General features: G+C 38.0%; 1 protein-coding gene across 1 annotated transcript; it reads right to left on the reverse strand.

Annotated features, from left to right (window-relative positions):
• Nucleotides 1-410: 410 nt before the first annotated feature.
• On the reverse strand, nucleotides 411-14,556 carry LOC121066271 (hyaluronidase PH-20-like). The gene is made up of 4 exons (XM_040549708.1): nucleotides 14,474-14,556; nucleotides 5,324-6,511; nucleotides 3,292-3,381; nucleotides 411-1,479 (listed from the first exon to the last, which is right to left on the reverse strand). Exons 2-4 carry the CDS (start codon nucleotides 6,290-6,292, stop codon nucleotides 820-822), a joined length of 1,719 nt encoding a protein of 572 aa, XP_040405642.1. The 5' UTR covers nucleotides 6,293-6,511; nucleotides 14,474-14,556; the 3' UTR covers nucleotides 411-819.
• Nucleotides 14,557-15,628: the final 1,072 nt, after the last annotated feature.

The raw sequence follows: 15,628 nt of genomic DNA on the forward strand, positions 1-15,628 counted from the left end.
CCAGAACTGGTGACCAGTGCCAGTAGGGAGTGAAGAAGCAGATCAGATAAGTTGTGTGCTGGCCAGACAAAAGAACTGAAAGCCAGGAAGGGGAAATCTGAAATAAGGAGTGGACTTGGGAGAAGAGAAGAAAGAAGGAAGGATTAACCACTACAGCTAAAATTTGAAATAATGAAGCTGTAATATTTGAAGACAACATTTACGATAAAGCTAAAAACTTTTGAACAAGAGTTATGAATATATTTAATTAAAAGAAAAAAACACAGTGTCTTTGTAGATATTGTGAAAAGTGAAAAAGGGTCACATTAATCAAATAAATGTTATGCTGCAAAGTCCCACAGATTTAAAGTTAAGCCAAATATTTTTAATAGCTAGTATTCATATGGAATGAAACTAATTCCTGCATAGAGTATTAAACTTGTTGACTGCTCAGAATGCAGTCTGGATCGTGACGGATTTAATTGGTTGAACTTGTTGTATACAAAATGGCATTATCAACAAATTTGTTTTTCAAATGTAACTTAAAAATGTAAACTGTAAAAAAAAAGTTTCTCATTCTGGATTATCCTTTCATAGGTATAATCAGTATATACAGACTAGTATATTTTTGGCACAAATAGTAGTTTATAGAACTAAACTGGAGAAATAACATTCAAACTGAAATGTCACCTAAGGAATAGAAAAGGTTACCTGTTACAGATAAGACCACAAAGCTGCACCTATTTTACACCTTTCAGGAGTGATTTCTCTGTGCAAATAAAACCTTTAGAATTTCAAACACAGCTAAGGGAAAAGAATATTCTCACTTTCATGAGTCATCTATATTAAGGTTCTAAAAATCAGAATTAAACAGAGCAGATTAAACATCCTTATTTTATAGGGTGAAGAACTACTGAAAGTACGAGTGTCATTTGCTTCTACATCATATATAGTGGCAGCCGTGACAGTGTTATATTCTGCAGCAGTTATCTGGAGAATATTATTTCCAATGTCAGGTTGGAAGGCTTCTATTTCAGGATGTGTAGATAATGTCACCTTACTCTGAGAGGTAAGTGAAAATACGGTCCTGTTAGACAGGATCTTTTCATCAGAAGCTTCTATATTAGAAAGTGAATTTGAGGATATCTGAATGCAAATATCTTCTGAAATGCAAGCATGGAGGTATTGGATGTCATTGATATTAACTCGAGGTTCACAAGTGTGCCCTGCATAACAGTGGCAGTCAAATTTTTCTATGAATGTTTGTAGATCCTGAAATGCTGGTTGCCCCTGTAAAGTGTATTTTCCATCTTTTGTCATTCGAATGACAATATTCTCGGGGTTCAAGTGAAGATAGTCACTGGAATTCCATTTTTTCCGTGCACAGGCACCAGAATCTTGGCATAATACTTGGCTACAGATTCTGGCTGCCATTGTGACATTGATGAGGTAAGGAGTCAAAGTCCTCCTAAGGTAGTTGTCCAGAGTCTTACAGGTGTTCTGTAAAAAGAGCATCATATCTGAAAAGTTTAGTGCAGAGACTATTAAAATGTTGTTATTATAATAACAGTACTGTAGTGGATATCTATAAATATTTATCCTGAGGTTTTGATAATAGTTATAACTGGTTGTTGGAAGCAGGTTTATAGGAGAAGTTGCTATACAATTCAAGGATCACAGTAAGTTTATCTCGGGTGGTTGTTGAGTATGTTACTAAAAGCACTTGCATTAGAAAATAGATAACTTTAAGCTTTCATTTTATCTGTATGACACTTCCTGTAGTATTTTGAATCAGATGCATTTTTAAAAGTTCTTTTTATGTGTCCTGAATATTTTGAAGGGATCTTGAAGGGAAAAAAAAATACACAAAACATTTCTTCAACCTGAACAAATATTTTTTCTATTAAATCATCCTGTGATACTCTTCAGTTTTCCCTGACACAAGTAGCTGGCTGCAGGAATAGGGACCTTTCACAGCATTTTTGAATGGAACGCATTTTGGGAGGATGGTCAAAAGGTATGCTAAGGGAACATCTAATTGATCATGAAACTGGCATATATTCTGTGTATGCTTGGCACAGTATAATACCTAGAGGTTTGTTGGACTCTTTGTTTCTGAATCTATTTATTCTTAGGGCATTTGCCCAATACCACACATCAATACATAGAAAAATCTAGTTACTTACACCCAAGGAGATCATCTCAATGAATTTGAGGTATACGTAATTGTTTTTCTTTTAGATATATCTAAAATCCCTGCCTAGAAAATTTTGGTTTATGCAGTTCATGCAGAAGTGAGGCTCGCGATAATATTTCATTGCTGAGACACCACAGACTATGATACCCTTGAAAAAAGGTGCTATTAGTGCACAAATGCATAGTTTGGCTGAGCTGTAGAAAATCCTGTTTGCTCACTGAAGTTTCAAAATTTGAAAAATTCCAGTTGATAGGCTTTCTGAGAAGCAGGGACATACAAAGAACGGTCAGTGGGACACTTCTGAGAATTTGACCCTTACAGAGCTGTGGAGGTTTATTTGGCGATGCTGTCTGTGACAGGAGGTTCAGCAGTGCTGAAGATTTTTGGTTCTTTGCTCTTAAAAGGCTTCAAAAGTGTCTTCCCATACAGTAGTTCATTCTGTTCAGTTTGCCTGGATATGAATGAGCTAATTCAAAAAATTTGAATGTCCTTATAACAATGTTTCTCAAAATGTGTTTTTGACCTTCCTAAGACAATCTGATTTTGTTTCCTCTTCTGACTCAGATCTTTCTTACCCTAGAATTAGTCAAAGTAGTACTTATAGCACACAGAACAGGCTAGAGCTGAAATTTCACATGCTGACTCCAAGTGTTTTAAATATTATTGCCAAGTGCACCATTTTAAAAATAAAAAGTGGAAGGGTTTTTTTTTTAAGAATTGTTCTGTGCAAGTTCAAGTAATTATTTCTGTACCTCGCGAGTGGAATGTATGAACATATGGGAATTCTTTCCTTAAGTTAAGTGAACAGGTGGTAACTCGCTTACAGTTATCATGGTAGCTTGTCCAGTTACTCATCGCCAACAATGAAACTTCAAAAAATTGAACTCTTATTCTGTGTAGTCAACGGTAACCTTCATAATCCTGATTTTTTTGTCTTCTTTGTTTGTTTGTTTTTGTTTGTTTGTTTGTTTTTTGATTAGTGAAGACAGTAGGTCTGCTAACAATATGGACTCATTTTTAAAGTGGAAGATATGATGTAAATAATTATAATGTTTTATATCCTTTTCATTTTATTGTTCTTTAAAAATGTCATATTAATCATTAATCTGGCATACCTTACTTTGTGTTAAATTCATATCGCCCCAGATCACAATTCCAGAAGCACCCAGTGCAGCAGATTCTCCAATGGTATTTACCAGGTCATCCTGAGAGTGAATGTGGAAAGAATCCTACTGATGTAAGTAAGCTATAACATATGGGCAAAAGGTATAATGCGTATAGTAAATTACATAGCCAAAATAACCACTCTGAAAACAGCAAGCAATTATGCATAATGCAAACATCCTGCTCACAATTACGCTATGTTATTCTGGGATGGAGTTGAGCAGGTGATATTAGAAAATACTGCCAACTATCTCCAGTGTATATATGTCATCTGGTTAGAAAAACATGGTTATAAAACTGAGCCAGTGTTTTGGCCCATGCACTCCACCAACCATTTTAAGATTTATTTTGCTGCATTGCCTCCTGACTGCTCAGCTGCTAGTAACCAATTCACTAATGCTGCCTGAAGCAGAGGCTGGAAAGCACAGGTGGGTGGGTGGGGGAAGAGGGGTGTCTGTTTTTTTATTATTATCATTTTTTGTTGGTTGGTTGGTTTGGTTTGTACTTAATTTCAGTTACCAGAAAGTGCTGAAGCTGAAAAGTAGCAAGAGAATAGCGTTCACCAACAGGAATCTCTTTTCTCAGGAGGATGCCTCTGGCCTTTTACAGAGATTGATCTGGGAAATTTGTTTCTGTTCAGCTCTCTTTCTAGAGTCAGCTATTAGCCCAGCACTAACAAAACATGAAAACCCATGTGGGATGGGAGAGGACTATGGATAGAAAAAGAACAAGGAAAAAACCTTATGTGAAGAACAACACAAAAAGGAAGGATGTAAGGGTTTCAGTGAGTAACAAGAAACCCAGCAGTGACCCTAACACCACACCCTGTTCCTTAAAGATATGCACAGAGCTGCGGGCAATGCTCAGCGATGCTCTAACTAGGATATTGGAGGACACAAGGCAGTCACCAGGACCACAACCTCTGACTTCCCCTTCCTTTTGGCGTGGATGACCAGGAGGAGGTTTTCCAAAGTGATGGTATCTATGATAGCATAGATATATAAAAATGTTAAGGAAAAGGTGTAGCCAGGAGTGGTTAGACCTTAAACAGAGGCTAACCTTGACAAACCCGTGAGATGCTGATATGCCATTTAGGAGGCTACTCCAGTACACCTAAGGACAGAATTTCCTCACCAGCTTTAAAACACATTTACCCAAGAATTAGCAAACTTAATGTCCTTGCTTTGATTTTTAAAAATTGAATTTTGTATCAGTACTTCAAGTCCTAGACAGACAAGGAAGTTCTTTGACTTTGCAGAACTAATTACATTATCATCACAAAAATCAGATGAATTGGGGTGGAAGAAGGGTAATTTACTGTTTAAGAACTCCTGCAATAGAACTTGTCTTAATATGCACCTCATAATTTCAAAAGAAGAAAAAGGTTAACATTCTGGACACGGAAGTGATTGCTGAGTGACCTCTCATTCTCCAAATGTAGGCTGAGGAGTGGGAGAGGTATGAAAGTATGAGAAGATCTTACACTAATCATATTTAATGTCCTTCTACAGTCCTCTTACACAAGCAGGAGAGAGATATCTCCTACTTATCAAAGTGAAAAGCAAGGAGAAATAAGCACTCCTATAACAAAAAAAATAAAATTGCTTTTATTGTTTTTCCTTATAACTTTTAAAAGCAGACATTAGGCCAGCCCAGCTTTACTAATTCTCTTGGAAAGGTTATTCTTTCCTCTGAGTTAACATACTAAATTACGCTTTTTAGCTTTCTAGCATTTTGCTACATGTGAGGACTGTTCAGAGTGCAAATTATTATTTAGTAAATATCTAGTAATTTCATTAGGAAGGCTTGAAAATAAACCTCCTACTGTTCAGTTTGCACATATTTAGTTGATAGATTAATTTATTTTTATACAAAATCTACATACTTTTTTTCTGAAACAAATTAGTATCTTTGCTAAATAAGTGTCACCTAGTAATTTCTTTCCACTTCAGTTTGAAATATTTAAAGTGTAGCTCCACTCACCTGAGAGAGATATTCCTCATAGACATCTGTGAACACTGGTCGTGTATATACAAAAACTGGAAGGGGGTAAGTAGAATTGGAGACATACGAAACTCTAATGGCTTCTCGAACTCTGTTGCGAACAAAGAGTTGGGCATTTCTGGAAGATCTTAAGGCTGTCTCTAGATAGACAGATGGATAAAGTGCTGTGCTTTTCTCCCACAACCAATTAAGCTCATTATTTCTTGCTATTTCAATATCCAAACAGGTTCCCGTATAATTATGTGGGTTTTGTTTGTAGTCATAGTTATAACAGTCTGGGTAAAGGTAGTATCCCCATAGACGTTTTGGTTTCGTTGCTATGCCCAGCTTCAAAGACTCCAACATAATAGATTTTGCTGCAGCTTCAAATTCCATTTTAGCTATAGTCCTGGCTTCAGCTTCTGATAGACTTACATCTCTCTGCTGAACGAGTTCAATGGATTCCTGTCTATAAATGTCTTTTGATCCCCAATTCCTTATCCACACAGGTCTCCAGTTTTCCCAGTCAATGACAGCCAATCCAAACTGTTCATCTGAAGGAATATAGAACTGAATGTCCTCTTTGGCTTTTTTTAAATGATTCTCCAGCTGCAAGAGTTGGGGGAGTCCTCCATTGAATGCCTCTCCTGTGATTTCGTTTTTGTAAGGATAATAACCAAGCCTGTCTGGGTAGAATAGAGTAATATTTTGCCCGATGGATGTCTTCAATGTGCTTCCAATGAGAGAAAAAAACGTCATATCCAGATGCACTCCAGTCCTTTCAGTACAAAGTTCTGTAGGAGCATTCCAGATAGAAAGGAATGGTGAATTAGAAATAAGTGGACGAGCTCTTATGTTCAGAGATGAGCAGCAAGAAACTAGAACAGTGGCGAACACCATACCGGATGCTATGGGATACATACAAGTAACACGGATTCCAAAACTTTGTATTTGTCTTAGAGTTTCCATTGTAACAATTGCAGTGGTATTAAGTGCTTCTGATCCAAAACAAATTAAATGCTCTCTGGGTGTTGACAAGTTTGGTAGTCTGTCAGAGCTTTACCATATAATATATTTCTTCAGATTAAAGCTATTAAGCAATGTTCTTGAGGTGTAAAATCAGCATGTCCTTTATGCAAGGTTCTCTACCATTTCAGACTGGAGGAAAAATCTGAACAATTTTAAGACCTAATGCAGAAAGAAAAAAAAAAAAAAGCAGATAAAGTAAAAGGGGATAAAACCTTCTTTTCTAACTGTGACACAAATACCATTTATGGTTTTGAATATATTGTCATCTTTGAGTAAAATTCCCTCTTGAAGGAAAAGCACAATGTACAATCTTAGAGGACATAAAGTATGTAAGAACAGTGAAAATTGTCAGTGAAATAGTATCCAGTGAGTTGTGAATCAGAATGAGTATGCTTGGTAGTCTTGATTGTGGCTGTGAATGATGTGTGTAAACATGAGCAGTCTCACAATGTCTTCTCTTAGTCAACAGTAATCTATCAGTAATAATTCTCACCTATCTTAAAATATTAAAGTTCGAGGTCTTAATTGATTAATTGTACAGAGCACTTAAGGGAACATCCAAGGTAACACAAAATTGGAACCCAAACTATGGCTTACATCCAAGAAAACAATCTATATAAACTCATTTAACTCAGTGAGGTATCCATGATATGATAGACACTGTCTTCTGTCCAGAAGTTTTTAAACAGGTTCAAAAACTGCATATAATCTTGGCATATGGCCATCTATCTGTTGCTTGAGATCATTTGAGATTTACAGATTAAGTGACGCAAAGGCCAAGTCTACCCAAGAATGTAATTCCTGGAAAAGCTGAGGTCGTCCATACATACACAATGAGCAGTCACTTTTATTCAAGAACATAATGGTAGTGGTGGTAGTCATGGTGTGGTCATCAACTTTTACATAGCAGACCGACAGCTAAAGCATTCCTCTGTGCAGGAGCTTACCCGAATCCACTTCCCTCCTGATTTTGAGACAGTTCAAATCTGGATCTGTCACTTCCCCTGGCAGCCTCATGGTTAGGCCACAGAGTATCTAAGGCAGATGAGAGCATAGAGGAAAATATGGGAGGCACCATGAAATGGGCCATAGTGTGTCTGGGAATGCCCATCACCCAGATAATTAATGAAGATGTTAAAGAGTGTTGGGCCCTGAGTGAACCCTTAGTGTATATTACCAGAAACAGGCCTCCGGACGGACTTCCTGGCACCGATCACAGCCCTTAGAGCCTGGCAGTTCAGGCTGTTTTCAGGTTCACTGTCCATATACCTAGCCTGTAGTTCATCAGTGAGAATGCTATGGGAGAGAGTGTTGAAAGTCTCACTATAATCAAGATCGACAATATCCACTGCTCTCCCATTGTCCACTAAGACAGTCATCTCATGAAAGGTGATCAGGTTGATGAGGAATGATTTCCTCTTTGTAAATCCATGGTGACTACTTCCAATCACCTTCTTGTCCTTAGTGTTTGGAAGCATTTTCCAGGATTATTTGCTCCATCAACTTCCCAGAGATCAAGGTGAGGTTGGGTTAACCAGCTTGTAGTTCCCCGGATCTTCGTTTTTTCCCTTCTTGAAGATAGGGGTGACATTTTCTTTCTTCCAGGTCTCAGAACCCTCCCCCAGTCACCATGACCTTTTAAAGATTATTAAGAGTGGCCTTGCAATGACATCAGCCATCTCCTTCAGCACTCATGGGCACGTACCATTACATCCCATAGGCTTGCATATGGCCAGTTTGTTTAAATGTTCCCTAACCCGATTTTTCTCCACTGAGGGTGAATCTTCCTTGCTCCAGTCATTGCTATGGGTCTAAGGAGCCTGGGATCACAGAAGGCCAGTCTTTCCAGTAAGGACTGAGGTGAAGAAGGCACTGAGTATCTTGGCCTTTTCCATGTCCTTTACTACCAGATCTCCTGCCTCATTCAGCTGCGGACCCACATTTTTCCTTGTCTTCCTTCAGCTGCTGATAGACCTGTAGAAGCTCTTCATGTTGCCCTTCACATCTCTTGCCAGATTCAACTCCAGGTGGGTTTCACCTTTCTTAACACCATCCTCACACTCAGACAGTATCCCTGCTCCCTTCTCAAGCATGCTTCCTTTTTAGGTTTGAGCTTTGTCAAAGCTCCTTGTTAATTCATGCAGGCCTCCTCTTAGATAGCTCTCCTGCATGAGGAGGGACCATTCTTGAGCCTGGAGAAGGTGATTCTTGGAGATTAAACAACTGTCCTGGGCCCCTCTTCTCTCCAGGGCTGTCTCAGGATGTTTCCAAGCCAATCTCTGAGAAGGCCTAAGTCTGGTCTCCTGAAATCAGTGTTTGTGGTCTTGCCTTGTTTTGCCTTGTTCCTAATTTTCAGGATCCTAAACTCTACCATCTCATAGTCACTGCAGCCAAGACTGACCCTAACCTTCACCTTCCGTGTTTGTAACTCTGAGGTCCAACAGAGTGTCACTCCTTGCTGGATCCTACATTAACCATGACATGATACAGACAGACCTCCAGGGCAAAATAAAAACATTCCATAGAGAAATTCTGGACAAAAATATTTTCCACTTATGCAAATACAACATAATAAAATTAAATCAAATTATCACACATAAAGAGCTGATATACACTGGCATTTGCCAAGATAGTGATCCTTTATGTAATAGCTTTTGTCGTATTGAAGTGAGATCACTTCAAAAAAGGACTTGTAGTAGTTCAGCTCTTATTGTGCCTCTGGCTCTGGCTATGAATGATTTCTTGCCTCCGTTGAGGTCAGAAAACTACAGGACACATATTTTTCTTTGTTCCTATAAGCTTTTTCATAAGTGGATTTCATTAACAGGACATTGATAAAGAGATAAAGAGGAAAGCATCGCTTTGAATACTGTACTTACTGATTTAGCTAGAACTCAGTTATTTATTATCGGCTAATCTTGCAAAGTTTAGTTTAACATTGTTGGGAAATAGTTCTCCAAATCTTGCTGTAATGTACTCTGCTGGGTATAAGCTAATAGATTACTTTATGTGATAGCTTCCACTTAAAAGGATTGCCTTTAGCCCAACCTAACGATGACAGCTCTAATAAATGCTACTCTTTTCAGTCTCCTTGAATGTCAGTCTAAGCAAGCTGAGTAATAAAGCTGCTCTTGTCTTTGTCAAAAAGTCAATATCTTTACAATATATTAACACTAATTGCTCTGGGGCTATCTAACTAGAAGTACATACTGATGGATCTAAATGCCCTTCGTCTAGAGAAACAGCTACTGCTTTAGATTTCCCTGAATTGGCATTTGTAAAGCCTTTCTATTAGAAAAAACACAGGATTTTTCTTGTTTTAATTACTTTATCATTTTTCACAGCATAAACTGGACTGCAGAAACATACATGATTGAAAATACAAGTGTGCTCCCATATTTTGGAAGCTACAATCATAGAACTGGGCCACATTATGTGACCCTGAAAAAAAATGACCCACTTGGCCAAAAAAAGTTAGAAAATAAAACGGAGAGGAGTACTATATGTACGCTTGAACTTCACACAAATATTATGCACCATAACCTGATTATATGTCCTATCAAAAATTATTGGATGTGCTCTTTGGCTTATATTCCTGATGTGTTAGAAGAATTTAGCTTTTTTTTTTTTTTTTAAATGAAAATTAAACGTGAGAATCCAAGTTTAGCCTTGAAATAAATAGACATAACTTAGTGAATTCAAGTGTATTTAAACTTGGAACCTGAAGTAGAATCCAAAGTTTGTTTGTTTTTTAAACCAAAAGGTACCATCAATACCAATACAGTTCATAGACTCATGGTTCCCTGAAAGAGGATCAAAGCAGTTCACACTGTTAGCAGTTCACACTGTCAATATCTGTATTTTTAAGGGATCAGTAGAAAAAACTGCGTGTGAAACCACCAGTGCTGCTGGAAATGCAACCTAGAGATGATTTAAACCCTTGTGCTCCTTTTAGAGGTGAATATCCTGGGCACGAGGCTGTTTGTTCGTTACAGGCAGGTATCAGAGCCGTATACAGAGCCACAGAAGGAATGGAAGAATAATCCTGCAATTGCATTGCACTCCCCACTTGGGTCATTTGGGAATTTCTAAAATAGAAGGCAATGATATTCAATTAACACAAACACACTCAGACATTGTGAGAATAACACTAACGCTTGTGAGGGGTAAGGAGCTCCTTGGGAATAAGGTACAACTCTCTAAGCATGAACCATATGGGCTGCACAGCTGATGGCAAATTCAACCTGATCAAACTTTAAGCATGAAGGATGGCCTTCGCATAGTAGGATTTAACCTCATTGTTAGAAATGGACTGAGATGTATTTGTCTGTAAAGTCAGAATTTGGTAAGCATTTATTTTGACAGGCTTCTAAAACTCCACCCTCACTTCAATATAATCTTCTCACTTGAACTACTACAACTGTCTGTGGGGCCACACGATGAGTTGCTCAAGTTAAAAACACCTCAGCCAAAAGGGAAGAGAGGAAGGGTTTTTTTCTGACTAACTACACAAACCAGCAAAACTGGCTAGTTAGCCAGCACAGATGATTTAAGAACTGCTTGTCAAACTACACCCCAGTGCTGTAGCTGTCCTTATCATCAATGACTGCCAAAACAGCTCTTTCATGATTGCTTACTCCCATTCTTGAGTTCTGGCTTTGAGTACAAGGCAATGGTTGTGTGAGGACTTGAAGCCTGAGAAAATCTCCAAACAAATTTCTGTGCTGGCATTCCCAGCTTGAGCGGATTTTAAGTTGCCCATGGAAGAAATCAAAATATGTCGATGTAAAGGTCAGTAGCTGAGCATCCAGTTTGTAAATAGCCTTCCTATAAAAATGTATATATGAAAGATTTCGTCAAACTACTGTTTGATTATTTACATGCGATTTTGCTATATGTTTTTGTTAATATTTCCAATTATTTTTCTATACTCCATTTCTCATTTTTTTCTCTTGCAAGTTCTAATTCTGAATTCTGTAAAGTTCTGTAATATCCTAGCAGCCTGTTTATTGATGTTCTAATTTGTTTTTTTTTTTTTTTTTGTGTGAGTTAGCCAAATAAACTGTCTGAACACATTTCCAAGAGTATTTGGAAAATTTCTGTTGCTGTATTGTGTATAATTAGGCTTGGTAGAACTCAATTTCTGTAATGACAGTTTCCATTGCAGAGGAATCAAGGACAAGATAAGAGTCCATTACTTGTCACTTGGTGCAGAACTCCGTAGCAGGCTTTGAAATTATTAAAAATATGCACTACTAGTCAATGTCATGTGAAAAATATATATCTACCATTAATATCAGTTAGTAAACAGCTAATTAAAGCACACTTCACGTTGGGGGTAGATTTGAATCACATGTCCGTACTACATTACTACTACCCTAATGTAGAATATTGGGCAAATCACAGCCCCATTTTTAAAGGCAACCAGTGTTTTCCTTTGGTCTGTTTTTAGTTAAATATTCTTCACTGTATCACACCAAACCCTACTGAATAATTCTAATTAGAAGCCTTCAGAAAAAAACTCAACACCTGCTTTCTGTTTTAGCCCATGCTTTCAACCTGTTTTTCCCTCTAACTGCCTGACAAGGTTGTAGGTATAATTTTCATCAATTCCCCTATCCCATGGGGACACAACTCAGTAGATTAAATAATCTTTGAATAGTTTCATCAGAATAACACTTTGTAATTCCATTCCTAAAATGCCCAATGTCTTTTACTTTGCTGCCAGACCTTGTGTTCCGGTATCATTTAAAACTCTTTTTGACAGCAGTTTTTGCAAGAGAGCTGTAGTGCAGATGGCCATGCACTTGGAGCTGCAGTACAAAAACAGGCTTCGTAGGCAGTTTACTAGATCTTGCAAGTGAGCTCTTCCAAACAAGACAGTGTTATGCCTACAGGTGTGTGGATGGTCTCAAGGGGAGCCAATAACCTGGAGGATTACAATACTCCATTAAGAAACACGTATGTTCATCACCTCTCATAGGAGTGTTATTCTGAAAACTAGACATCTGAACTGAACAGATAAACACATGATATTCTTTCCTTGTAAGCCTTCCATGCAGCACAGAAATATAACTACAGCACAGTTTTGGTCAAAGAAGATGGCATTTCATATCTGTGTTAAGAATATTTCCCCCCCAGCAAATCATGATCTTGTTCTAGTAATTAATATGAAAAAATGATCTACAGTGTACAAAAGTAGCTGTGTCTTTGAAAGAGGTGAGACTGTTGTAGACATCTCTGGAAGAGACAGAATAGACCTTTGTTTAATCCTCTTTAAGTAATGCAGTTTTACAATTAACATAGCAGACAATTCAGAATGTGAAACAGTTTCAGTCACAAAATCATGCCCTTTTTTCTGAAAAAAAAAAAAAAAAAGTGCTTTATAACTAGAACAAGAGGAGGGAGAGTTAAGGGAGGTCCTCAAATCAGAATTAACCTTTGAAAAAATACATATTATTAACCTCGGTACCAGTTTATATATTAACATCTGCCTTCACAGTGGGTGATTTCAGGTTCTCTTGTGTTATACCTGAATGCTCCCTCTTTTTAAACTTCCTCCCCTGGGACTCTAATTCATTCTATATTCCTTTCTCCCATATGATTGTATATAAATAAATATAATCAGAGGAAAATATGAAACCACATTAAAAAATGAACGTTCCCAAAGAATAATTTCTCTTTCCTACTGTTTCCTACTGCATCCCCATTCACCCTCTGTTTCTTCACAATCTCCCTAGTCTTTTGTTATTTTGATAAACCTCCTAATACCAAGGAGCCAGCGTAATTGCCACCCATCCCTGGAGATAAGTGAGAGAGATGGGTAAGCAGATGTCAAAGTCTCAAAACAAAGGTGAGTACAAAGCTATGCAGAACACTGGTGATTTATAAAGGAGACATTAGCATTATCGAGCACTGTTTGGGGAAATGGTTATGCAAAGAATCAACAGTTTCAGATGAAAAGAAAAAGGAGCTCAGTTGGACCTGCCTGAGCAAGCACATTAGCATAACCCTTAGAGAAAGCCTAAAGAAAAGGATTTACAGTAAGGGAGCTGGAAAGCAGAAGCTTGCAGCTCTCAGGAAGCAACAATTTCTGTTTCTTTGGATCTGCCACTGCTACAAAGGCAATAGCTTGTATGGTTCTTAGTGCCAGACAACGAGGATACCTGACCTCATCATCAGTATTTCTTCTAACTGAAATAACCTTCAAACTCCAACAAATCCTGGCTAAACAGCAAAGCCAAGAGACATAATGAACTCTACTGTTTTTTAAGGATAAAAGGCCTAATGTCTTGAATTTGGACCACTCGCCAGGAGCTGTGACCTGGACAGCGCATGCCATTCAGGCTTTGCTCTCTCTCTCAACCTGGAGATGTCACCCACCTCCACACCTTCTCTGAGGTTTCTCCTCTCCAGTGGCTTCAGCAGAAACCCACACCAACCTGTACCTGGGCAGGATCTGCCCAGCATTTGCTCTATTGTTTACAAGCAACTCTGACTCAAACCTGTTCCCTTTGATATTTTGTGGATTGCCTCGCCCATTTGTGGCTTTGTATAAAAAATAACTATTAACCTGCAACATATCATTTACCTGAGTTGAAATGTTGAAAACATTAAGGTCTCATTCTTTTTCACCCCGACTACAAACATTCACTAGGGACAAATAGGTTCTTACTCAGCTTCCCCAAAAGTAAGTGTATTCCAATAGACTCCTAAAGAAACAAAATCCTGTCGTAGTGTACTCCTGCCTGTAAATGAAACTGATTCCTGTCAAACCTAAAAAGTTTGAAAAGTGTCATTTCGACTAAGATGGTTCTAGCTATTTTGTTGATATGTACACACAGATTTTACTCAATAGCTATGTCAACTGCATATTTGTGTGTGTAATAGTTCAATGAATCACTTGGAATGAAAAAAAAATATTAAAACTTGCTGAGAGAAAAATAGCTGATAGTATCACACTCGGCAGAAGTTCAATACGTGATTCATCAAGGTGGTTAGGTTGTTACATGTCATGATTCCTGACAATCCTTCTGAAAAGTCCTACTGAAATTTACCTTCACTTTAAATGTCAAAATAGTAAAAATTCAAGCAACATAAAAATAAAAAGTAAATACTCACCTACATGATACCACAGGCCAGGACTTGCTGGAATGAATGAACGGGTGAGTGGACAATATAATTAGCCTTGTCTGGAAAGGCAGGGCTCTGGCCCAGCCAATTGGGGTTTGTCATTTAGTGAAAACCTTAGCATAATTATAGGGAAGTTGATTAAGGGTGTCTCCTGTCATAGCTGATTGCAGTGTGCACTGTGACAAAACATTACCTGTCAAAGATCTTACAACTAGTTTTATAGTATACCTCACAAATGCCAAAAGTTTTAAAAGAGGGTGCTTTTTTGTGTGTGTTTTGTTTTGTTCTTTTTTTGTCTAAAGTAAGAAATACCTTGCATTTCAACTTACTTTTGCTTTTTGATGCACCAGTGTTTTGACCAATGGAGGCAAAAGTTTTTACGTGGTTTTGCTTTGCAGAAATGGGGGGGGGGGGGGGCAAGACTGCCTTCCATGGTGCCCAAGCATAGGTACCAATAGGAAATGCATGCATGCTGTGCGGCAAACAAGGTAGCAGGAAAATTACCCACCGGGGAGCAGATCCTGAGGTTGCTAAGGATGGGGATCACTGAACTGAGCACCGCAGTGCCCTCTGATTGCTCTCACAGAGATCCAGCATCCCTAGTGGACGCTGATGCAGGGCATGTTACCATCCACGTAAAGGTGATGGAACAACTTTCCACTCTCTGTCATCAAACTCCTCGTTCTAATCACACTCGCACAGCCCTGTGGGATGAGGGCTTCCCACAATGATGGGATGGCAGGAGGTGCCATGGGTTATAACCGTTTTCAGCTGTAGGCCTTCCATTTTGCTTGTAATAAGGCAGCTTAGAACCTGATCCATTTCTTCCTCAGCAGCTTTGGAGCTCATCAACTTTGGAGTTGATGTCGGTCTCAAGTCTTTTGTCTCACTGTGGAAACAATTTTGTCATTTCAAATGTTACATGTAGTGTTTTCTTTGTATTTTTTGTTTTGTATTTTTACTGTTTTCAGTACTGCATGACATATCCTTCATAAATGTATATAATGGATCCAATGATAAATTCACAAATGACAAAATAGCCAAAATACACAGTTATTTTACAATCATTAAGGTCAGCTGCCATTTAGAATTAATGTTTTACATTGATTTTAAGTAATTATTTAGAATAATAATTTAGAAATA

Source organism: Cygnus olor, chromosome 1 (genome assembly GCF_009769625.2).
Source record: "Cygnus olor isolate bCygOlo1 chromosome 1, bCygOlo1.pri.v2, whole genome shotgun sequence".
Taxonomy (NCBI): domain Eukaryota; kingdom Metazoa; phylum Chordata; class Aves; order Anseriformes; family Anatidae; genus Cygnus; species Cygnus olor.